Raw genomic sequence first — 24,770 nt, 5'->3', positions numbered from 1 at the left:
TTCTGCTCAACAATGCACGCGCAGCTCGGTGTAGGGCAAATAAGTCCAGCACAAAAATGACTTCCACCTTCTTTGATTCAAGTAACTTTGGAATGGATGAACTGAATGTGTCTTCTTTTGTACAGTTACCGGGCGTACCAATTTACTATGTACCATAATGAAATCTGATAACATGAAGTTTTGAATGTAATTAAAACATCCAAGCCAATATATTGATAAAATAATGTTCTTACAGTATGTAATTATGTAGATTGGAGGGACATTCTCAAGTACCGAATATTACACAAATTTCTCACTTCTTTGGCTTTCTAACAAGTTTAGCAACTTCAAACACCATTAACTGATTCTGAGAGGATCAGATATCTGAGACCACGCCCATAGAGGCATGATCTGGTCGAGCGTCGCTGGTACAAATAAAAGGAATTGGCTGAGCTATAGCCGGTCTCTTTTTCTGCTACCTGCGGTTCTCCACTACAGCCTTGAGTTCAGCACGTGGACCACATATTGCGACCATCCGGAGCACGAGACCATATCTCTTCACAACAACAAGTAAGATGACTGTTTCAGATTTAACTCCATGTTTTCTGGTTCTTGGGAATGAGTTGGGAATGTTTTTTTCTGTACAAGGGAATCTCCCTAAATCAACTTGCATTACTGCGGAAACTTTTTTTTTTGTGCTCGTAACTTCCAGACTTTCAGCGGTCGCTTCCCCTCCCCTTTTTCTCCCTATCATTAATTCTCTGTGTTAATAAATTGTTTGTTATTTCAAACGGCACGACTCTCCGGTCTCCTAAAGTCCAAGGTCAAGAGCCTTCAGCTTGTACAAAATGGTGCAGCAAGGCTTTTAACTAGGGCAAGAAAGTTTGATTACATTACCCCTAATTTTAGCTAACCTGCATTGGCTCCCTGTTAGCTTAAAATGTGATTTTAAGGTTCTGTTGGTAGTATACAAAATCATGCATGGACTTGCTCCCCCATATCTTTCGGATTTAATTTCCCCCTATGTTCTGGTCCAGAGCCTTCGCTCTGAAAATGCTGGTCTACTAGTGATCCCAAGAGCCAAGAAGAGATCCGCAGGTTCGAGAGCGTTCTCCATTTGGGCCCAGGTGCTGTGGAATGCTCTTCCCTCTGAGATTTGATCTGCAACCTCAGTGGAAATGTTTAAATCAAAGCTTAAAACACACTTCTATTCTATAGCATATGAATAACCTCTATTTTATGTTGACAATAACTGTGTATTATTTGCCCACATGTAGGTTTTATATCAGGGGATGGTGTCATAATAGTCTGTGGTTCTGCAACAATCTGCGGTCTGTGCAGCCCTTCTAGACTCTTTGTGATTAAGGGCTATACAAATAAACATGACTTGACTTGACAAAAAAGGAAGTGTGCCGTATGTATCAAAAGCAGGAAAAATTTGCTGAATTTGACTCATTTTAATGATATTGATTGCTCTGAAGCAGTGTGCATTCAATCTTTCAACCTACTGCTGATCTTTTGATTTGGGTTTTACCTATTTCATTTTTACAAGATTTTGCATGTTTTTCAGAGGATCTGTGTATAAATTGTTTAAAATAAAATTGTAAATAGTTTTTTTTTTGCATTTTATCATTTAATACCACTGAGGAGTTAATATTTTTATTTTATTGTTTTTCATTTTCAGGGATTTTGTTGTTGTTTTTTTACTTAAAATCTGCTCAGATGTAAAAAGCTACAAATATTTTGTATTTAATTATCAATTAAAATTTCATGTGTTTTTCAGGGATCCCTGCAAAACATATACAATTACAAATTACTGAATAATTTGGTGCATAATGTTTTATCAAAATTGATAATAAATCATTAAAAAAAACTTCTAAGGAGCCGCAAACTGAGCCAAAAGAGACGGTTTTCTAAAGAGCTGTCCTCTTGGGTGCAACTAGTATGAGACGGTGACGCTCCACATGACAACACCATAAAGACAAGCCACTCGAGCAGGCATCTTTTTCACATACTTTTAAAAATAAATTATTTGTTTATTGCATGGTCTATGGAGTCAAACTGACAGAAACATGGCAATGGCACAAATTTCAATCTTTTTTAAGCACTTCACCCAAAATTCAAGTATTTTCCTGACCTTGAAAACACAACATTGAAATTCAAGCATTTTCAAGGGGTTCAAGCACCCATTCAAGCAATGTATTTAAAACCCTGACTTAAAAGATATAAAACAGACTCATTCATTTGCAACTTACTGTCCAGAATCTGTCTTGCAGCATTTCTGTTTTCTAATTTAGTGTTTACTTCAGCCATCAGCCACGGAAAGAAGTTTGTCTCAATATCTGCAAATAAAAACAACCACAACTCTTTCAGCAGCATTCATCAAGCATGACCAATTTATAGTTGTTTTTTTCTGACCTTTCTCCACCGAATCGCTGAAGAACCTTTGTATCCTTAGGGACTTAAAAACTCTTGGGACTAGGTCGGCCAAGTACTTTTGTGTGTAGGCACGAGCCGCAACCTTCTCGACAGTCTCTTTTTCGATGGTCAGTGCCTCCATCTGTTGGGCAATACGGCGCTCCTAGAGAAAGGGTTGAGATTTACTACCATGTTTTTGAGTTAATTTTGTTCATTTACTGTAGGCTATAGTCATTGGAATCCTGGAGTACTTCTTTGATTGATTTCCTTTACTCGCTGACCAATTTTCCCTCTAAGCTTTCATGGGTCTGAGCGATCACACATGGTCTGTGAACGTCACTTGAAATATTGGTGAGCAAAATCATTCCCAAGTTGGGCAACCAAACAATTAGCAAACGTACAAAACCTGAGTTTGAATCAAGTTTCCAGCGACACTTCTTAGTGTTAGTTATTCAAATTTTAATTAATTGGCTAATGTAATACAGTGGAACCTCGGTTTTCGAACGCCTCTCATTTGGAACAAATCGGTTCTCGACCAAAAATTTTGAGAAATTCTTGCTTCACTTTTCGTTCAAAAAATCGGAGTTCGAACGCCGGTACGCTAGGGTGCGATGCTGAGTGGCGTACGAGTGTAGATCGTGTAGATTGCCCCCACCCTTCGTGAAGAACTGTTATGACGTGAGCGCGCACTTCTTTTCGCTTTCGCTTTTAATATTGGTGAACGGAGTGTTTTAGCTCCTAATTATAGCAAAATATGAAGAAGGTGTGCAAGTTTCCGATCTTGCTATACATACAGCATGGCTTCTGCTGAGCACCACAAAGGTGAGAAATCCTATTCATAATTCTTTTCTTTATCCTTTAACCGCTCACCACTTTTTCTGGAGACCCGGGTGCTAAATGACGTATAAACTACCTAATTTTTGTATTTTTACACGTTCATGTTAGCGTAATCTTTCGTATGGAAAATTACGCTAACGCGAACGTACGATTAGCCTGGGTTAGCTTCATGTTTACGTTCATGGTAAACATTCAGGGTGTTGGAACGGATTAAAACGATTTTACATTACTTTTAATGGGAAAAGCGATTTTCGGTGATCGAACAAATCGGTTTTTCGAACAGGGTTCTGGAACGGATTATGGTCCATAACCGAGGTTCCACTGTACAAAGGAAAATTCCACTTTTAACAAAGTATCTTTACATAAAACTAACATTTTGTGGATTTATTCAGTAGATTGAACAACACTGAACTGTTTTTGATTACATTTTTAGTAGAAGCACTATTTTCCACACTATAAAGCGCACCTAAAAGCCTTTACTTTTTTTTTTAAAAGCTAACGATGTGCCTTATTATATAATGCACCTTATATATGGATCAATATTGAGTCGCAGGGTCAGGCAACTAAGGCAAGCAGCCGCCGACTAGATTTTCCTCCGTAGGCGTAGTAGTCCGCGGTTTATGCTGGGATATATATATACCACCGTTTCATTTCCTAACCAATGTGTTAATCATCATTTAAATCTGTCACTATTGGCTTAAGTTATTCTGAGGTAAAGGAGGTGGTTCACTTTTAGCATTTACAGGCTTCCATAGGCTAAAGCAGGGCAAAACAAAGCCTGCAATTGGCAGAAAAAGATGTGAATCACATGTTGCTCTACGGCCTGGAGAAAACACATTTTACTCGTCTTTATTTGTAAACAGGAATTATGGGGCTAAACAGACAGCTAGAAACAAGCAATGTCCATTGATGCAGAGATGCTTCTCGGCTGATTTTTTTCTTTTATTTGTTGGCATTATTGCATGTTCAGAGTATGTAAATAATTTACATGGTTGGATTCACTACTCACAGATGCAAGAGACCCATGGTTATGTATTATTATTGAATGTGATGGCTGCAAGACGACTTTGGTGAGCTACCCTGGCTTTGTATTTTCCCAGTATCTTGTTTCAGACTGATCTTGATTTTTCTGTGATGAGTCTATTTTTAAATTAAATTCAATTCACTTCAAAGTGTTTATTGTCATATGCACAGTAAAGAACCGTGTTTCCCTGTACAATAAAATTCTTACTTTGCCGTCCACAGAGTTGAAAGCGAAAAAGAAAATAGAAACTAAGAAAAGAGTTTAACCTTCCTACATTGTACAGACCCCATGTCCGTACGAGTCTGAGACACCTATTTGCTACTTTGCGAGCTGTCGGAATGTTCAGAGGTTACTAAGTTTGACTGAACTATCTGACTGTTTTGTTGACGTTCCCACTATAGAGCCATATAGTCCGGTGTAGTAAAGTGGCCAGTAATGTGCAAATATGCAAAGTCATAGAAGGTGTGCAGTCTCAAGAGCACTGCTTATTATATAGTCTGACGGCTGCAGGAAGGAAGTATCTGCGGAACGGCTCATTCGCACACTTGGGGTGAAGCAGGCTGTCGCTGAAGGAGCTCTCCAGAGCAGATATGGTGTCCTGCAGGGGATGGGAGATGTTCCTAGTCATGGATGACAGCTTAGCCATCATCATCCTCTCCTCCACAACCCCCACTGAGTCGAGGGGACATCCCGGGACAGAGCTGGCCTTACTGATCAGACTGTCCAGTCTTTTCCTGTCAGCCGTCCACTCCGTAGAAGATTTTTTTGTACAGATCAGTTGTGTTATGGGTCCAGTCCAGTTTATCATTCAGGTAAACGCCCAAGTACTTGTAGGATGTCACCCTCTAATATTCGTTCCCTGAATGTTCACCATTGTTGGGGGTGTAGACTTTGTTTGCGGAAGTCCAGCACCAGTTCTTTTGTTTTTTCTCAGTTGATCTGGAGGCAATTTCACTGGCACCAGTCCACAAATTCTTTAGCAACCGTCCACAGTATGTGGACGGTTGCTAAAGTAGTCAAAAATCCAGTCTGTGAGGTGAGGGTCCACCCATCTGTTCTCCAACTTGTCCCCCAGAAGTGCAGGCTGTATAGTGTTGAAAGCAGTGGAGAAGTGGAAAAACATGAGTCTGACACTGCTCCCAGGTTTCTCCAGGTGAGAGAGAGCTCGCTGTTTGAGGAAGATGACGGCATCACCCACCCCAATGCCAGGCTGGTAGGCAAGCTCAAGTAGATCCAGCGATGGTCACACCAGGGGCGGAGATGGAAAAGGACCATCCGTTCCAGGGTCTTCATCAGATGTGATATGCACCACTGGCCTGTAGCTGTTAAAGACTTTGGGGTGCGGAGTCTAGGGCACAGGGATCACGCAGGATGTCTTCCACAGCTGTGACACTACTCTCCCCAGCTTCAGGCTCAGGTTGAACAAGCGCTCAACAATCCCACACAGTTGATGTGCGCAGGACCCAAGGGGTTGTGTACTGGTGAGTTGAGGTGAGCAGTGGGGGGTGGGATTTGGGGGTGGCTGAGGGCTGGGTGTTGAAAAGGGGGAGTTGGGTACGGAGGTGAGCAGCATGGAGGACTGGGCCAGGCGAGGATGATTAATTAAATCTATTGAAGGAAGTGTTCAGGTCATTCGCCTACTTTTGGTCCCCTACAACTTGGGATTCTGGTTTCTGGTGGCCAGAGATGGTTTCCAGGCCTCTCCAGACTCCACAGATGTCTTTCTGCTGCAGCTGGTCCTCCATCTTCCTCCTGTAGATGTTTCTCCACTCTCTGATCTTCCATCTCAACTTTTTCTGCACAGCCCTGAGCTTGTTCCTACTTAATGACTTAAGACCCTCTTCTCCTTAAGCAGGGCCTTTATTTCAGAGTTAATCCACGAAACACCGTACAGTCTTTTTGGGTACAGTGTTGCGATTTGGGTGAGACTGTCAATGTCCTCTTGTGCGAATCACAAAATTCCTCCCACAAAGTTGTGTCAAAACAGTCCTTCAGAGCCTCATCAGACCATCTCTTCACTGTGTGGGAAACAGCTGGTTGCCTGTGTACGAGATGTTTGTACACAGGCAGAAGATGAACCAGGCTGCGGTCAGATATTCCCAGGAGGTGAGGGGTGATGAGGTGTACGCCTCTCTGGTGTTGGGATAGCACAAGCCCAGTGTGTTATTTTCTCTAGGGCTGCATATTACATATTGGGTGAAAGTGGGCAGAGTGGAGGATGAAGGGGCATAATCCCAGAGATAGTAAAGAGGGCCTGTGGGTGCTGTCTGCAGCCTGACCACGATGGAGTGGAGAGCGTCACAGGCTGCGTCAACGGTAGCAGAGGGGGGAACAGACCCAGCTATAGCGATAACATGCAAATATTCCCGCGGAAGATAATATGGCCACATGCTAATTGCTAACAGTTTGATGTCCCTATTGCAGAGCTGTTCCTTGATAGTTATGTGCCCAAAGTTACACCATCTATCATTCACAGACATCGATAGCCCTCCTGCTTTCTTCTTACCGCTCTCTCTTATCCAGTCAGCTAGCCATCTCTTTTAAGCGAGCCAAGACAAAAGAGCTGCTTCTCTAAAAAGAAAAGGTGTTGATACGTATTCTAGCAGGGGCAGGCGATAATTAAAACCAAAGTAAACCACACTTGTGTCTCTAAATTTAAATTAGGGAGTGATTTAAAAAAGAAATACAATAATATATTTTTTTAAAACCTTGATACTCCAACAGCCCAAAATTGCACTGCACAAAACAGTGACATTTAGTGCTAAAACAATACTCAATGTCCCTTTAAGGGATATATTAAGGATAAGGGTGGAAAGTGAAGGCTTCTGGGTTCTAATCTTGGCTCTGACCCTCTAATGTGTTTTTTAAAACTACTTATTGTGCCTTGATAGGTTTTTAACTAGAATCTCACCTATCAAATTATCAATTCTGCACCTTTTCTTTCCTGTGGCGTCTTTCCTGCTCCTGCAGCCGCTGCAACTCAGCCAACTCGGCATTGCGGAGCTCCTGGAAGGCCTTCTGCTGAGCCCGAAGGCAGGCCAGCTCATCCTCCTCCATCACTTCCAGCAGAGATTGTTCGATAGTCTTGCCCACCAGGACCTCCAGCAACGGTTTCACTTCTCTGTTGAAGTCAAACAACTGCAGAAGACAATCGCTGAAATTTTTCAACTGGGACACATTTAAGAAATCAGAACGATTGACATTATTAGGATTTTGATCAAGTCCAGAAATGTCAAGAGTGTAAAATTCGTTTTCAAACCTGTTATCAATCATGTTATTGCTATGGCAAGCTAAGAGAGAGAGAGAGAGAGAGAGAGAGAGAGAGAGAGAGAGAGAGAGAGAGAGAGAGAGAGAGAGAGAGAGAGAGAGAGAGAGAGAGAGAGAGAGAGAGAGAGAGAGAGAGAGAGAGAGAGAGAGAGAGAGAGAGAGAGAGAGAGAGGAGATGTATGGAGAGAGATGATTAGAGAGAGTGAGAGATACATATGAAGAAAGAATTAGAGAGTGAGAAATATATATGATGGCACCAGAACATCTCAGTAGAACAACCGAAAATGCTTTGCTGTGGTTAAGGATAAGTCCGATAGAAAAATACTACAGGGCGAGTACATTGTGGAAAACCACAGTAGATGTTTCTGCAGCTTACCTCCCCTTCTTCTATTTGTGTTTCAACATCATTGCCATATTTGGCGGGTATGAAAAGTGGTGTTGCGCCTCTGTCCAGGAGGGGATCAGTTTGGCACTGAATATCTGAAACTTTTACGTTGTAGCTCAGTTCTTCAAGATAAATCTCTGGAAAAAAATAATATATATGTATACCGAGCCGTGAAAAAAGATTTGCCCCCTTCCTGAATTGTGTGTTTTCTGAACATTTTTTACTCGCAATGGTTTCAGAATATCAAACCAATTTTAACGTCACACAGGGACAACCTAAGGAAACACAAAATACAGTTTTGCAATATTTATTCCATTTATTAGGGAACAAATAAATCTAAGACTATCTGGCCCTAAGTGAAAAAAATACTAACCTCTCTGTTGTTGAATCACAAAGAAAGACCACTGCTCTATCTGAAAAAAAAAACAATGATATGAAGGTTCTGGACTGGCCAGATCAAAAGTCCAATTTAAATCCAATTAAGTTGGATGATGGAACCTTAAGGGCAGTTCCTGATAGAAAACCCTCCAGTATGCCAGATTTGAATCAAGAGTGGGCCAGAATTCCTTCACAGCGTTATGAAAGACCAATTACAGTAAATGTTTCTGTCATTGCTGACGAAGGTGGCCCAAAATGCTATTGGTTCATGGAACATATCCTTTTTCACATAGGGGCAGATTAGTTTTTATGTTTTTGTCCTTTAATACATGGAATCAACATTTAAGTCTGCATTTTGTATTTCTTTGGGTTGTCTCTGTGTGATTAAAAATTGGTCTGATGATCTAAAATATTTGTGAGTGATAAATACCGTAAATTCCGGACTATAAGCCGCTACTTTTTTCCCAAATGTTCAGCCCTGCGCCTTATTCAGTGAAGCGGCCAATTTGTGGAATTTTTCTAACGGCCACCAGCGGCGCTGGAGTATAAAAGGTAAGAATAAGACCAGTAGAATATGTGCGCCAAGAAAGACTGCAACCTCTAAGTTTGGAAGACGCCCTTGATGGCGATAGTTAAGAGGAGGAAGTTGAGGACGATCTACCGTGAAATTCACAATTACGGGATGCTTTTTCTTAACAGGCACGTTTGATACATTGCGAGCGTGATCCTATTAGTGTGTTGGTACCTTTAAAAGGCACGGTTTGGGATGAAAGTTATATTATTATTATTAAAGCTTTGAAAACTCTCTCGGTGTACTGTCTTTCTTCGTAAATATGTGTAACCATGTATAATATGTATTTGCAACTCTATATTTTTGTAATGTATTTATTTTAGAGAGGTGGTGGGGGCGCCAGAGGCCACGGAATATTAGGGTCATGTACAGACTCCGAGTCCACTAGCGTGAGGTTGAGGGAAAATAAAATGGGGGTTGTGGAATTACGCCAGTCCTCTCTCTTGAGGCGTTTTGGACCGTGCTTTTGGAGGAGTACTCTCTTGTGATCGTTGGGAGGGAGGTGGAACCATTCATCAGCTTTCCTAAGGCTGGTAAGCTGAAGTCGGGAGGAGAGCGGTGGGAGCTGGGCTTCATGGAGGACAGCGTCGATGGGAGTAGATCGAAGTTGGCTAGAATTGCTCGAGCCGCGTCCGATTGTGCCCTCTCCAGTTTCTGGATATCGGTGTTGGAGACCCAGGGTGCCCAGGCAGGAGCTTCATATTCAGCGAGCGATCTGACGGTGGCAATGTAGATCGTCCGCATCTCCAAGCCGTTGAGATTGTTGAGAGGGGTTGTTCGAACCTCACATTGTTTGTTTGCTGCTGTTGGTGTCAATGGATTTGTTCAGACCAAAAAAAACAACCGCGGGACTTTGGCCTGGACAGATCTATTGACACTAGCAAAGATGTTAAAAATGTCAGAAAAAAATGTTAAAACATCATATTGCCAGACATAACGAAATTGTGAATATGCTTGATTGCTGTTAAGATTGTCGAGAAGGGTTGTTAAACCTCACATTGTTTGTTTGCTGTTATTAGTGTCAATAAATTTGTTCAAACTACAAACCACAATCGTGGAACTTACAGCCTGGTCTGGGTTAAACTTGTGTTTGTGTCGCAAGCTTTGATGCGGGCGCAAGCGGCTTATACATGGGTGCGGCTTGTGTAAGTACAAAAGTGGCAAATCACCTGAAAAGTGGTGGGTGCGGCTTATAATCAGGTGCGATCTATAGTCCGGAATTTATGGTAAGTAAGAACACAGAATTCAGGAAGGGGCAAATACTTTTTCATGACACTGTATATAATAGATTATCTTCATGAACAGAGCAGGAAACATGAGAAATAAATAATAACCAGTCTGAACAATGTTGTGTTCTCGGCCTTGAACGGCCTCTGGAGTGGAAGATCTCAGCTGGACTTTGGTCTTCCTTGTAGTTGCTATTTCCCTCCTTCGCATCTCTTGCCGTCTTTGCATTTCAGCGATGTCTTCCTGTAACATTTTTGCACACAATGAAGAACATATGCAGCTTTTCCCATATAATTTTGTGAGACCCTGGTGGGAGGACAGCAATGTTTCCTCTAAACTTCCACGGGTTTGAGCAATCACACAGTCTGTGAGTTGAAACAATTGAAACAGGTGAGCAACATCAATCCTGCGTCAAACGAATCATGATAGATATGTCCAAAACCTGAGATCAAATCAAGTTGCAATTTGCTTAGTTTATTTTTACCCTTTATTCTTTAATTTTTCTTCTTTGGTTTTCTCTTTTCTTTTTTATGTCTTACTTGCTTCATTGTTTTTTTTCTCTTTTTTCTTGCTTTTTCCCCATTTCTTCTATTTTCTTTCTTTGTTTCAGTTGTTTCCTTTTCCATTTTTGCCTGTTTTTCTTTTATTGCTTCATTTTTACCATCGTAAGTAATTCCATGCATAATATTAACTAATAATTGGTAATACATGGATGGAAGCAACAAAAACAATCTGAAGAGCTGTTTGGGAGGCAAGCCGAAAGAGCCGCTTCTCCAAAAAAAGACAGAAAATTGTAGTTGGGCGCCCGCTCCCGAGAATAGGAGGTTACAAGTTCGAGCCTTGGCTAAATCAAGCCTTACAAGAGGACGAGTGACGTCACACGCAATACATTGTTAACAGAAGTGCTCATGGATGCTAATGCCGTAGCGGATCCAGTATTGTGCTACCGTTGGCTGAACAGAGTTTTCGCCCCGAATATGTATTAATTTCAAATCTCACTTTCCCTCCATCCGCCGTGGTGTGTTGATTTCTACGCTGTGTGGAAGAACATGAAAACCGAGCAACTGAAGGTTTAAAAGTTGCTGAGGAAGCTGAAAACGGACTACAACAAGTTTTTATCATTGTGTTTTACTTTGTGATTAAGGGCTGTACAAATAAACATGACTTGACTTGACTTTGTAATTAATACTTAAAAAAAACACAACCAAACTCAGTTTTGCAACAGCTGTATTCCAAGCATGCACACTTGTATGCTGCCTCGCGGCGTAAACGTTACTAAAACGTCTTGAAATGAAATGATCTGCATTTATATAACGCTTTTCAAGTCAATGAAGACTTCACAAAGCGCTTTACAATGTGCTTTACATTTACCCATTCACACACACTCACATACCAATAGCAGCCGTGCAGCCATGCAAGGCGCCAACCTGCTTATTGGGGGCAATAGGGGTTCAGTGTCTTACCCAAGGACACTTCGACATGTAACACGGAGGAGCCAGGGTTCGAACCTGCGATCTCTTGATCCCAAGACGAGCGCTCTACCTTGTGAGCGAATGCCGCCCCTCATTTTTGAGGGGATTTATAGAACAGTAAAGCACGGAGCATTTGCACCTTGTATGAGCGAGTGGAAACATCTCATGCAAGCCGAGGGCACCCCGCCTTATCAGGCGGGTGCGGTTTCAGTGTGTTAAATTCTGAAATAGAACCAACTCCGGGCATGAAAATACAGTACACACAAAGCATGTTAAACAAGACAGGAGTTTAATCCATCTTGACAGAAAGACAGACTATATAGAATGAAAAATATTTTGGTGTACCCAACAGGCTTGAAAAATAAATGCTTGATTGAGGACAACATTTGCTCATGTAAAGCGGCAATATTATCTACCAAGATGTTATCTATTACCACTGATCGAGATGACCAGGATTAGGAGCCGAGACCACATCTGTCTAAAAAGGAACAATTTTTTTCCCCAGAACAAAATTGTTATATGGCACACATTATTTGAAATGATCGAAAACATATGAGATAGAACTTATGAGTTGACACGTTTGTTATTTAAATGTGCAACTTATTAGTGAGGGGAATACGGCTATTTTATAAAACTGGTCGGCTCTTTCAGCTCGGCTCACAGCAAAGAAGCAACTCTTTTGGTTCTCAAATGGCTCATTGGATTATTTTTTTTTTGTTGCTTTAACCGATCGATTTATGTTGAATATGGTGGAGGAGATGTGAACACCAACAAGCTCTGTTGATAAAGTTAAAGCGGCAAAATTGTTACGTGCACCTCTTTTTTTAAAACAATCGTAAAATATTTTGTTTACTTACAGTTGATAGGAAGTGTTGTGCATAAGTGTTTCCCCTGATGACGCGGCGATCGTACATGATGTTTCCATAAGTGGTGGAAGACCTGTAGACAAAATAATAATCATTGATAAACTGGCAGCAAATTATTTACCTTCACATGCACCAGCTCCACTAATTAAGTCAAGTCATATTTTTTTCCATAGCCCTTGATCACAAAAAGTATCAAAGGGCTCCACTGACCACCATTACAACATCCCCTCATCTGAAACCTAAATGAGGGCAAGGAAAAACTCAAAAACATAAAGAGAATTAAGAAACTTTTATTTTCGTCTAAATAACAAACTGGCATCCCATGATTTTTCCTTCGCAGTTGTCCAATATTAAAATTAAAATATACCGTATTTTCCGCACTATATGGCGCACCGTGTTATAAGGCGCACCTTCAATGAATGATATATTTTAAAACTTTTGCCATACATAAGACGCACCCCATTATAAGGCGCTATAAGTGCATGCTGGTTTAAGATCAGGTAATTGTGCAATTGTAATCCTGTGCAGTCCTTCGAGACATTTTTGTGATTAAGGGCTATTTACGGTAAATAAATGTGACTTGACTTGACTACAGTAGAGAATGTAGTTACGTTATGCAACCTCTAGATGTTGCCATGCTAAAGGGAATGTCAACAAAACATTCAAAATGGTCAAACTTTATTGTTAACAAACAAGCTTTCCACAACTCCATTCACTCCCAAAATAAATAAACAGCCGTTTTATTATTTTCTCTGAGGTAAAGCATTTTCGTGACACATCTTTAACATCTTTGAACAACATCAAGGCATATCATTTTACTTTTCCTCCATTTAGTCAACACGCAAAAAAAAAAAAACGTCTGATACTGTTATTTTAAATGAAACGTTAGTGCAATCGCAATAAAGTGACACTCGTAATGTGCAAAAACAACAAGTGCAAAACAATAACAATAAAGCAATAACATAATAACTGTAAAATGTAAAACGTAAACACAAAAAAGAAAAACAAAGATCACTCTATAAGCTCCTCATCGACGAATCCCTCGAATTCTTCTTCTGCAGTGTTCGAATTGACCATCTCAGTGAATGGGCCATCCAACACGTCCGGCTCCGTTTCATCAAGGTCGTCATTAATTGAGTCAGTGTCGCTGATGTTGTCTGGCTGTTCGGGGACAATTCCCGTCTTCTTGAAAGCTCGGACCACAGTTGAGACTGATATATCAGCCCATGCATTTACGATCCACTGACAGATGGTGGCGTATGTCGCCCGGCGCTGTCTCCCCGCACGTATGAAAGAGAATCGTTGTTTAATATTTCCCAGTATGCACAGCGCGAAAAATGGAGTCGGCGGCTGTTTCTCGTAGTTGCGAGACCTTGCGAATTTAATATTGAGCCATATATAAGGCGCACTGTGTTATAAGGCGCATGGTCAGCTTTTGAAAAAAATTTAGACTTTTAGGTGCGCCTTATAGTGCGAAAAATACGGTACTTATCAGAAAGTGAAGGATTAACAACAATAATTGCTGATGAACTGAAGTGCAAAACAAAGTTGCATTAATCTATCAATCTATCTACCTTGGTCATATCCCTCAAGAGGGGTGACCGACAGCAAGACAAACACACACAATAATAAGGAAAATATAGCAAAAAACACACTGCGCCTCTTACGACACGCAGCGGACCAAGGTGGGAGAATTCTCTTACCTGAACGAAAGGAGGCCCCCTCTCTACAGGGTTTAAAGTTGCAATAATAAATAAAGTATAAAACCGGTCGTATCATTCCCAGGAAAACTACTGGAAAAGCGAATCTGACCATGGGACATTTCTGGTAAAATGTGTCCTCTTCTAGTTTTTTTCCCATCAAGATTAAGCACTCATTTCACATTTAGGTGGAAAAAAATTCAATTTTTTATCTATTATTTTAACCATTTGTAACTTCGAATTTTGTTTTGTTTTTAACATGCATGATTCTTAACTTAGTTGTATTTTGAATGTAAAAATTGATATGTTACACTTTTCACAGATATAATAATATAGTATTGCTGTAGTAGTATTTTTGTAGTAATTCTATACTATTTATTTATTTTCAGAATGTAAGCAAAATAATATACGAGGTCCCTCTTTTTAAGCATTATATTTGATATTTAGTATTGTAATTATTGTGTAGTATTTTTCTTGTATTTCTGTAGAAGTATTTTTTGACAGGACACACAGTGACAATGAGGACAATGTTGGCACCAAAAAAGTTAACCATTTAACTGTGGTTAAATTATGGTTGAATTCAGAGCTAAGCAGCTGATTAGGCCAGACTAGCTGAGTTCAGAGGATTTCATTAAAATGTACACGATAATTGGGGTTAAATTATGGTTGAATTCAGAGCTAAGCAGCTGCTTAGGGCCCCGCAATCACTAGGGGGCCCCCAAGAGTGGTTAACTTTTTTGGTGCCAACATTGTCCTCATTGTCACTTTGTGTGTCCTGTCAAAAAATACTTCTACAGAAATACAAGAAAAATACTACACAATAATTACAATACTAAATATCATATATAATGCTTAAAAAGAGGGACCTCGTATATTATTTTGCTTACATCCTGAAAATAAATAAATAGTATAGAATTACTACAAAAATACTACTACAGCAATACTATATTACAAAATACTACTACATAATTATTTACTCAAAAAAAGATGACAACTACAGTAATATTACAAATATACAAAAGAAATATGACACAATTACTACAATGAAAATACTAAAACAATTCTAGAAAAACACTACTAAAATAATTCTACTTAAATACTAAAAAATATAAATACATAATACTATAATATAAAAAACTACTAGATAAATATTACTACAACAATACTACTACAACAAAAATACTGCAAATTACACCTATAGCGATACTACAAAAATTTCCAATGGACACAAAAATATGACAAAAGTGAAACTACAGTAAAAATACTACAGATATACAACAAACATTCTTAAATGGAAATACTACAAAATACTACAGAGATAGTACGAAAATACAAAAAAAATACTACAAAAATTCCATAATCATAAAACTACAGTAATTGTCATGTTTGCCGTGGCACCCAATTGGCCACACCCGTGTGTGTGTGTGTGTGTGTGTCACTGTTGCCATGGTGCTCAATTGGCCCCGCCCATGTGGTTCCAGCTGCGGCTGCACATGTATTTTATCTGTGCAAATATAACCATTAAACAGTCTCAATAATGTTCATCTCTCACAATGGTGCCAAGTACCCGAGTTGGACCACGTTTTTTTTACTGTCGATTCTGCTGGATTAGGAGAATTTTTAGCACATGGGACCATAGGGTTAGCATACCGAGGTTAGCATCCAAAATGCTTTGGAATCGAGTAAGAACGGGCTTCAACGAACCAGAGTGGTGTACTTGCTCAGGTAAAATGCATGTAATAAAATATAAATTTGAAATAATTTTAGGAAGAAGCCATTTTGTAATGAAATAATCCGGATTGGGCCGTTGTGAAGCTTTGGAACGCACAGGAGAGCATCTAATGCCACTAAATTCCTAGGCACAAAGAAAAGAAAAGATAACGGTTAAAAGCATAGTATCAGGTTGGATTACAAAAATAAAGGAAGTGGGAGTTGGCAGCGCGCAGCAAAGGGCAGGGACCCTCGTTTGAATAAGCCCAGCTGGCAATATATTATCCAGATAACCCAGGAAACCATAAAAAAGGAATTAGAGTTGGTTTATATTTAAGTGTAAAATAACGACTAACATTAGTTGGTGGTAATAGCACTTACCGGGATCGGGTTTTCTGGGTCGTGGAAATTAAACGTTGGTGTCTACGTAACAGTGACACAAAGAGAAGACCAACCCCACCTATAATTTTTAAAGGGCGGCTTTCCCCCTGAGGAAATTGTGTTAAAAGAAAAAAAAAAAAAAAAAAAAAAAAAAACTCAGTAATTGTAAACGCATGGCTTCTAGGTGCACCGTCTAAAACTAACTAAATTAGATTAAACTAAACGAATTTTTGTGGGCCCTATGTCTGTACATGTTCGTTCAATGTTGTGAAATGTCTGTTTGTTTCTGTCCTATATACTTCTCCTTCTTGTGTTCTATGTTTGTCTTGCGCTGGCTTTTAATCGGCCCACGTAACTTAAACGTAACTTCAACGTAAATGAAAATTAAAAAAAATAATAAAAAAATAAAACTGAAAAATACGAAGGAAAATCGTCAAACGGGAGAACGCTCCTGAACTTAGAAAAGAAAAAAAAAGAGGAAAAAGCGACGCAAATGAAGTGCACAGTAACGAGAGAAACCTTTTTTTTTAAGAGTAAAACCGTTTAAAATATGTTGTTTTTGGGTGGAACCGAGAGCACATCTCTTAAGAAATCGAAAACGTTCGTTTTTTGGAAAATCGGCGTTTCACGCGAAGGGTGTGCAAAATAACGGCCGCGGGCCTATCAGGTTCCCCCAAAAATATTTTTTCGGTCCAAATTTTTTTTGGTTTGTTTTTTAAATTGGAAAACAATAAATTCAGGAGTGGAAAGTTTAGGAAAATTATGTTTGAGTTATTTTAGATGCGTTAAATGAAGTTAATGCCAGAATAACACTTAGAAAAGATACAATAACAAAAATAAAGATAAAATATTCCAGTTTTCAGTTCAAAATTGGAAAATTAAGGACTGTAAAGACGGGGAAAAATCCAATTGAGTGAATTGGAAGAGATTGATTTGAGATAAAAGCATTTTTGTACAAAATTATCAAAAAGAGCGAATAATTTCTTTTGAGTGGAATACAAATGAATAGAATGACTCGTAGATCAATACACGTCATTTTCACGTTAAATAGGTGAAGCTGAAATAGTACATTTAATTGGGTTGAAAAAAGAAAGCTAAAATTAAGTGAGATGGTTATACGTCAATTTCCCATTAAACTGGTAAGCTAAAAAGCTAGTGTTAGAAGGTGCAGAAGAAAAAAATGTTATGTTGAGAATGAATTGTTGGCAAAGCAGGTAGGGAAGTTACAAATACAGAAAGATGAGAGTTGGGAAAAGAAAGTAAATCATTAAGGAGAAGAGCAAGGAGAATACAAGTAAGAAAAGGAAGAAATGTAAAAGGGAAAAGTTACTTAAATAAAATAATTCCCTGAAAATTGGGTATGGAAAACTTGCAAAAAAAGTGAAAAACAACCCATTATGTGATGTTTTTGGAGTTACTCATGGTCTTGAAAAGCACTGTATAAATGCAAACCATTTATAATAGAATACAATATACCTTTACTGACATAGTTACAAAATGGGTTAATATTGTGACTGATAGTGAAATTTGGCATGACACTCCATCTTCAAAAGTGAGGTAAAGGAACAGAGAAGATAAGGTTATAGTTATAACTAATACAATATTTACACAAAAATATTTCGATTTGGCATTTTTTTAAAGATTTTTTTTTAATTTTTAGATCTTTTGAGACTTTTGATGTTTAGATAGTGTGAGGGTTTGTAATTTTGACAAGTTTAGCCCAAAGGACTGGATCCTCTGGGAGGAAAATTGATTCCACACTGAATTTTTTTAGAATGAGTGTTACGATTGACAAATGATAAACAAATGTGTAACAAATACTGACTTAGGGTTTGGTTAAGTTAAAAGGAAACAGTGTCTATGAAAGAGCATTTTTAGAAGACAATGAGAAACAGATTGATCAATCTTGAAGAGGAAGGAAATAAAGGAAATAGGAAATAAAAATAACGGATTAGTTGATTTCGAGACATATCATGCTAATTTAAAAATAATTGCACGGGAAATAAATGGATAGAAATTGATTAAACTAAGATAATGTCTACTAGTTCTTAAATTTAGAAAAAAAATTAAGACATTGAATAATCCGGCTAATTTGCTAGAACATCCCAGTACGTAAGCACGATAAAATTAACGAGACTCTTAAATGCCACTGAATTCCACAAAATACTCTTTCTTTTCTTTCTGAAAGTCAATGCACTCTCCAAAGGGAATATCAACCTGTCAAAAAGAGGGCATATCATCCTGTCAAAAAGAGGACATGGGCTAATTGTTAGTTGCTGCCAATGTCAGACATTTTTCATCTATTGTCTGCGCCGCTTATCAGCAGAAAAGCCAAGGGGGTGATGAAGCGCATCCCAGCTGCGCTCATCAACAACGAGATCACGGGGGTGATGGAGCACATCCCAGCTGCTTTTCAGACAGCTAACAGGAGATACCTGCACTCGTTGTCAGCCAGTTGAACTGAAACCAAAGACAATAAGTCATTTCGTGTTTGACTTGGACACATTTTGAAAATATGCCAAAAGCAACATTCAAATGGTGAATGTAAAGTGGAATACGCAAATCAAAGACAAACACAACTTCATTCAAGAATACTTCTGCTTGAAGTTATATAGAGTCTTGTTAATACAAAGTGTAAATGTACGTGAGGAAGATTGATAAATTCATCTTGCAAATTTATAAATGCTGTGTTATTTCACTCGTATTCATAGATAGTGAACTTGGGTTTTAACTCAGGGGGGAAATTTTGAGACATTCAGTAAAATAAAAGTTAAAACCTAGTTCTGTCCGCAATTGATGAAAAATTGTCTTCTGAATAAGCTCTCCATCTAACTGTTTTTTGAAATTCAAATTACGAAATTTGGACGGATAGAAAAATATTAAACAAAAGAAATGCTGTAATATAACAAAATTACAATGTTTGTCAAATTGATTAACAATAATCAATTAGAACAACCATACACGATTAGATTATCGCCCACATAGAGAACATTTTTGGATGGTATTTTTCATTGTTGGCAAAATCATTCACTTTGAGCGTGAATTACCTGCTTTCTTTTCAAAATACTGTTATTTTGAACAAATTTACTTACTGAAAAGATAATACATCGGTTATGATTTTTACAAAAGGCAAAACAAAGAGTGAATCATAACAATAAAAACGTGTTTTATTGGGCTAAATTGATAATTTAACAATCTACTCTGGTCATCTGCCTCGAGGGGAATGGCCAACAGCAAGATAACACATTGAAAATCAAAAGAAAATGCAAATAAAAAAGTGCATACAAAATTTCTTTCGAATATGACCAATCCACAAAAGAGAAAACACTCAATCATTCAAATCAGGGTGAATGATTCTGACAAGATAATGGTTAAATTGATTCAGTGACTGGATTTAGTGAAAAAGCAAAATTTGAAATTTTGAACTAACAATTTAAAAAAAAAAATAGTTTATCTTCGAGTTGGAGTTTTGGGATATAATGCTTAAGATGGATAGGGCAACGTATAGTGGGGATTTTGATTTTCACTTATAATAAATATAAAGACAACTTAAGAAAATATACGAATCTATAAATGAATTTGTTGTTTTTTTTATTTAAATTGAGCCACAAAAGTGTCTCAACAAGGGGGAAAATATAGGGATAGCATAAACTATTAATAAAAAAAAAATGTAAGTCCCTCTATCCTTTTTTCCATCTATAGCTTTCCCTGAATATTCAGTTCTACGGTATTCATTTATGTTTTTCTCATCCACACCGGCGATAGTGACCCCTGCTGACCAGAGGCGTAGTTCAGTCAGTCCTTTCGCCATCAGCTGTGTCTCTCCTACACACGTCCGCATCGAGGCCGTTGTCATCTCAGCTGCCACACGAATTTCCAACACCACGCCAGGGGGGCGTGGGGATCTTAAATGTTGCCATGCTCATGAAAAACGGCATCAAAGCCGCCAATAATGCCCTAATCTATACTACCGAAAGAATAGGTATCAGACTCCACAATGATATTTAGAGAAATGGTGGTCATAAAAGTACCAAAATAAGACTCCAAAAACAGGGGAAGAAAGGAGTTTTGTTCAATTTCTGCTATTGTTTTGTTGAAAATGTTGGACTTTGCGGACTGCTTTGCTACATTGGTATCAGTTCCCACACATTACACATTCAGGGATCAGAATGGAGATTTTCATTTTCAGCTGAAATAGCCAGGGTCCAGGGGCCGCAGGCCCCGGCCAGGTCCAGGGCGGAGCCCGGTGGGGGCTCAGGGGGGCAAACCCACCCGAAGCCAACGGCATTTATCTTATTTGCTATGTGAAAATTGCACTAGAATGAATTAAATCCAACAAAACCGAAACCATGTATTTTTTTCAGTTTTAAGATGTTTAAAACAATTGGGGGATTACAATGTTACAACCATCACCATTGTTGTTGTGTTTTGATGATGAAGATGGACCTTGTATTTAGCTACTAATCAACAATATATATGAAAATATATACATTAATAACCATTCATCAATAATTTGAAAATAGAATGCACAAACTGAACATGCTTAAAGAAAATACATGTCAGTCTGTGACAGTCTTCTCCAGCCATGACCACTTAAATTTATTCTTGATTCCTTTATCAATCTCGGAGACAAAAGCCTCGTCTTCTTTTCTTAGTATTTTCATATTTACTTTTTCAAACACTCATTTCACCGTTTGAAAAGACCGGAAGGAGCGCCATGTTTGAGAAAGCCAATGCTCTGAACAAAAGCTCCGCTGATTGGTTATCAGCGAACCTATCGACCAATGGTAGGAGTCGATCTATTTGTTGTGTGTTATAGATCTAATGCGCTGCGCTTCTTTTTGCCGATTTTTCTCGCGATCTCTAACTGCTAACTTGGGGTGATGAAACAGTCACGTATCATACCTCACCCCCCCAAAATATTTTCTCATCGAATTTAGACGATTTACGGAAATGAACTTTGGGGTTCAAAAACGGCGGAAATCTGCGGATCCGCGGAAAATTCTGATCCCTACACATTACACAATTTACATGGACTTAGACAACGTTGTCTAAAAGGACTCAACCCTAACAGCTAAAGAGAAAACCGCCCCATTGCACACACGAAGATCCGAGCGGGTAAGGCTAATCTAGCCCCCGTTTACGAAGTCACCCAGGTTTGGGTTAGGCCCTGTGGAGACTAACGCGCAGGCAGGGTTCTTTTTTTTGTGTGTTTTGTATTTGTTTTGGTTTTTGTTCGTTTTATCTGTGATTCTTATAGTTAACCATCGCTCATTACTACTACGTTTTCTAGTATAAGAAACACTCTCGACCTCATGGAAACGAGGTGGGAGGAGGGGAATTTTTTCCTTTACGAAGGTTTTTCGCCCCTCCACAAAGCTACTAACCTGTTGGGTTTCTTAATGATGCTACAGTTTCGAAAAGGATTTTGGGGATCTTTTCATTCTGTTTATCTTAATTCTCGCGGTCTCCATCAATGACCTTAGAGTTAACGATTGCTTAGCTGGAGATTTTTCTTCACTTTTGAACGTTTTCACCTTTTTGTTATTGTTCGTTTTATTTGTCCAATTTTTGTATGTTTATGTCCGTTTTTGTTTTATCCTGTTTTTCCAGCAAGAGGAGGGGAGAAAGTTTTTTCCTTTTTTGAAGGTTTTTTTGCTTCTCCGTGTAATTACCAATCTATTTTTTAAATTCTTCGAGATTAACAACAGGGGGGAAAATGTCAGGGTTTCAATGTAAATCTCTTGAATTTCTGTCTCAAGGTAATTAGCTTGTTTTTATATTACTAAATATAAAAACAATGTTTCTCATACACACACACACATAAAGTAACGTTTCAATAATGAGTGTAATTATATCTTTTGTACGTTTATCAATCTTGTATTCTTTTATTTTGAAGTCATGTTCTTGTGTGCACTGATCTCTCTGACGCAAAATAAACGTCCCTCTCTCTCTCTGTGGACTTCGACCAGGTCGGACGTGAGTTATTTTCTCTGCCGTTATAATGTAGAATTAAACTATATACATGTATTTTATCTGTGTAAATATAGCCATTAAACAGTCTTAATAATGTTCATCTCTCACACCTGTCTGTCCCTTCCTGTCCAGTATCGACCCCATCTCTCCGACATCAACTCGGGCTATTGGAATCGGTCTCATCGGTCTCTGGCTTCCTGTCCTTCCACGCCAGACTGGCTTCCTAACGTGCATGACTCCCCATTTCCCGTAAAATAAAAGGCTTGTGTGAGAACGTCACGGGATTGGGTCCTATTTCTGTTTCTGTTCTGGTTTTGACAGTAATGATACAAAAAACTACAAAAATACTACAAATACACCAAACAAAATCTACTTTGAAATACGACAAAAGTACTACAGAAATACTAAAAAAAATACTACTATGGAAATGTAACATTAAAATTACTTCAGAAATACTACAAAAATAATTCTACAGTAACACTCCTAAAAATTACAGAACTTCAATAAAACTCAGACTTCAGAAATACAAAAAAAACCCTACAGTAACACTTCAAAACTAAATAGCAAATAGAGTGCTTAAAACAGGGAACCAATATACTGTACTATTTTGTTCTAATTATGGTCATTTTAAAAACAATTTGATGAAACGAATCTATCTAAAAAGAAGTCTAACATGACACATGAGGCCCCCGACTCCTAATAGTTGCCCACCACTGGAGTAGAACATGGAATGAGTCTGGTATGGAAGCAAATTATCAAGTATTAGGGGGCCCCAAATCAAATTTTGCTTAGGGACCCATGAAGGCTTGTGCCGGTGTAGTGCCTAATTTCGACTCCCCTGCAAAATCCTCCCCCCTCGCGTGAACACGCATTCTGCTGCACTTCCGACAATAGCGATCGATCGTATTCTATATAATAAGCTTATTAAAACAACAAAACGAGCTAATTAAAATACATTACATGGCTATTAAAGTACATCAAATTAAGGATATTTGTGTACAATTAGTTGTGATTGTGGATATCATAGCGTACATTGTTTCGTCTCCGGGGTTGGTGACTTTTGCATCCGCGTTAACAAACGCATTTTGGAGAATACAATCGCGCTTTATTGTTTTAATAAACGCATTATATAGACTACGATCGCTTAATTATTTTAATGAGCCCGCTTTATTGTTTTAATAAGCGTATTATATAAAATACGTACGCTATTGTCAGAAGCGCAGCAGAATGCGCGTTCACGCAAGGGGGGGAAGGATTTTGCAGGGAAGTCAAAATTAGGCACTACACCGGGAAATTAAGTAAACATTTCATGCGCGTGCAGACTGTTCCCCTCATGGTCAAAATGGAAAAATGCAAAGCGAAACGGAAATATGAAGATGAACACAGAGCATTTGAGGAAGAATTCTACCCCATGACCCCAACAATTGATTCCCTTTGATAGCTTAACGTTACCAGTATGTATAGCATAAATGGGCAGAAAAGTTAATAATTCGGGAAAAATAGCTTACTTTTCTGTCTTTTCCGGTGGATTTTCTCTGTATTTGGAGCGGTTCTCAACAGGTCTGGGCTGACTGGAGAACGTGTATGTTCCGTTTGTTTCTTTTCGGTTTTGCGAAACATAAGACATTATTTCAACAACGCCCCCTAAAAATATTCGATTTACTGAATCTCTCCTGTTGCACTTTACCCCCTTCTATTTACTGTTAATGTGGGGTTGCAAGAGGGGCATCAGCAACACGCCACTAAGCAACAGTAACCAGGAAGTGAAACGTAGCAACCTTAACCAGAAATTGATACTACTGCCGTAATGGCTTTAAAACTACTGATGAGTTACATTTAGAAATGGGAACTCTGTTTCGGCTGAGGTTGGTTTAAAAAAAAAAAAAATAAATAAATAAAAATAGCGAGCTCTTCCGGCTCCCAATTATTATGAAAATTACTTCAAAAAAGTGAAACATAACCAAAATAAGTATTTTTAAAAATGAAAAAAAAAATAGCTCGAAAATATTGTATTTTTTTTTCTTAGACCCTATTGCTTCGTGAATAAATAACCCAATAAATTACCAAAAAGTTTGGGTGCGGGTTATAAACGAGGTAGTATATTTTGGTGACAATGACAAATACCGCTCAGTATGGGATGCAACGGGAATCAAACGCGGATCCTAACCGCTAGTCTACTAAGATTGTAGATGACGGGAAAAGGCTCTAGACATTGTCTCATCATCACACTTTTTTAACAGTGTAACATTATACAACATTGTAATAGAGCATTATGTGTAAGAGTTTAGCCAAAATGATGTTGTACAACATGAGTAGAAAAGAATGAGGATGAGATAAAATCTCATGCTTTTCCCTACTTCATTTACATCCCTATTGGAATAGTAATTACACAGTGGACTTAAGCATATTAATGTTAATTTTATTCTTATTACTTTTGTTATTATTGCGCCGCGCCTATGGGTGCTGTTCAGAATTTGAAAATGTTCTACTCACCGATGCCATCTTCTGGCTTGAATCAACATTGCAGCCTCTGTCAAGCTGTTTGTGGTTACAATTAAACAGTCCCCCAATCTTAAACC

At 38.6% G+C, this 24,770-nt stretch overlaps 1 protein-coding gene and 1 long non-coding RNA gene across 2 annotated transcripts in view; one reads left to right on the top strand and one right to left on the bottom strand.

The window, feature by feature from the left end:
- rsph3 (radial spoke head 3) overlaps positions 1 to 23,953 on the bottom strand; it is a 32,238-nt gene extending 8,285 nt beyond the window's left edge. The window contains exons 1-7 of the mRNA XM_088325020.1: positions 23,700 to 23,953; positions 12,416 to 12,497; positions 10,194 to 10,329; positions 7,902 to 8,047; positions 7,193 to 7,396; positions 2,398 to 2,560; positions 2,235 to 2,321 (exon numbers count right to left, since the gene is read on the bottom strand). Of these exons, the coding sequence (XP_088181146.1) occupies positions 2,235 to 2,321; positions 2,398 to 2,560; positions 7,193 to 7,396; positions 7,902 to 8,047; positions 10,194 to 10,329; positions 12,416 to 12,497; positions 23,700 to 23,818 (937 nt within the window). The 5' untranslated portion in view covers positions 23,819 to 23,953. The remainder of the gene's footprint in view (positions 1 to 2,234; positions 2,322 to 2,397; positions 2,561 to 7,192; positions 7,397 to 7,901; positions 8,048 to 10,193; positions 10,330 to 12,415; positions 12,498 to 23,699) is intronic.
- LOC148346799 (uncharacterized) lies at positions 327 to 9,093 on the top strand. The gene is made up of 2 exons (XR_015848276.1): positions 327 to 549; positions 7,229 to 9,093. It is a non-coding gene; the product is annotated as an uncharacterized LOC148346799 (long non-coding RNA).
- Positions 23,954 to 24,770: the final 817 nt, after the last annotated feature.

Source organism: Urocampus carinirostris, chromosome 20 (assembly GCF_059441175.1).
Source record: "Urocampus carinirostris isolate Australia breed hairy pipefish chromosome 20, RoL_Ucar_1.0, whole genome shotgun sequence".
Classification (NCBI taxonomy): Eukaryota; Metazoa; Chordata; class Actinopteri; order Syngnathiformes; family Syngnathidae; genus Urocampus; species Urocampus carinirostris.
Note: the sequence above shows the minus strand (reverse complement) of the source record. Positions and strands in the feature narration are given on the sequence as shown.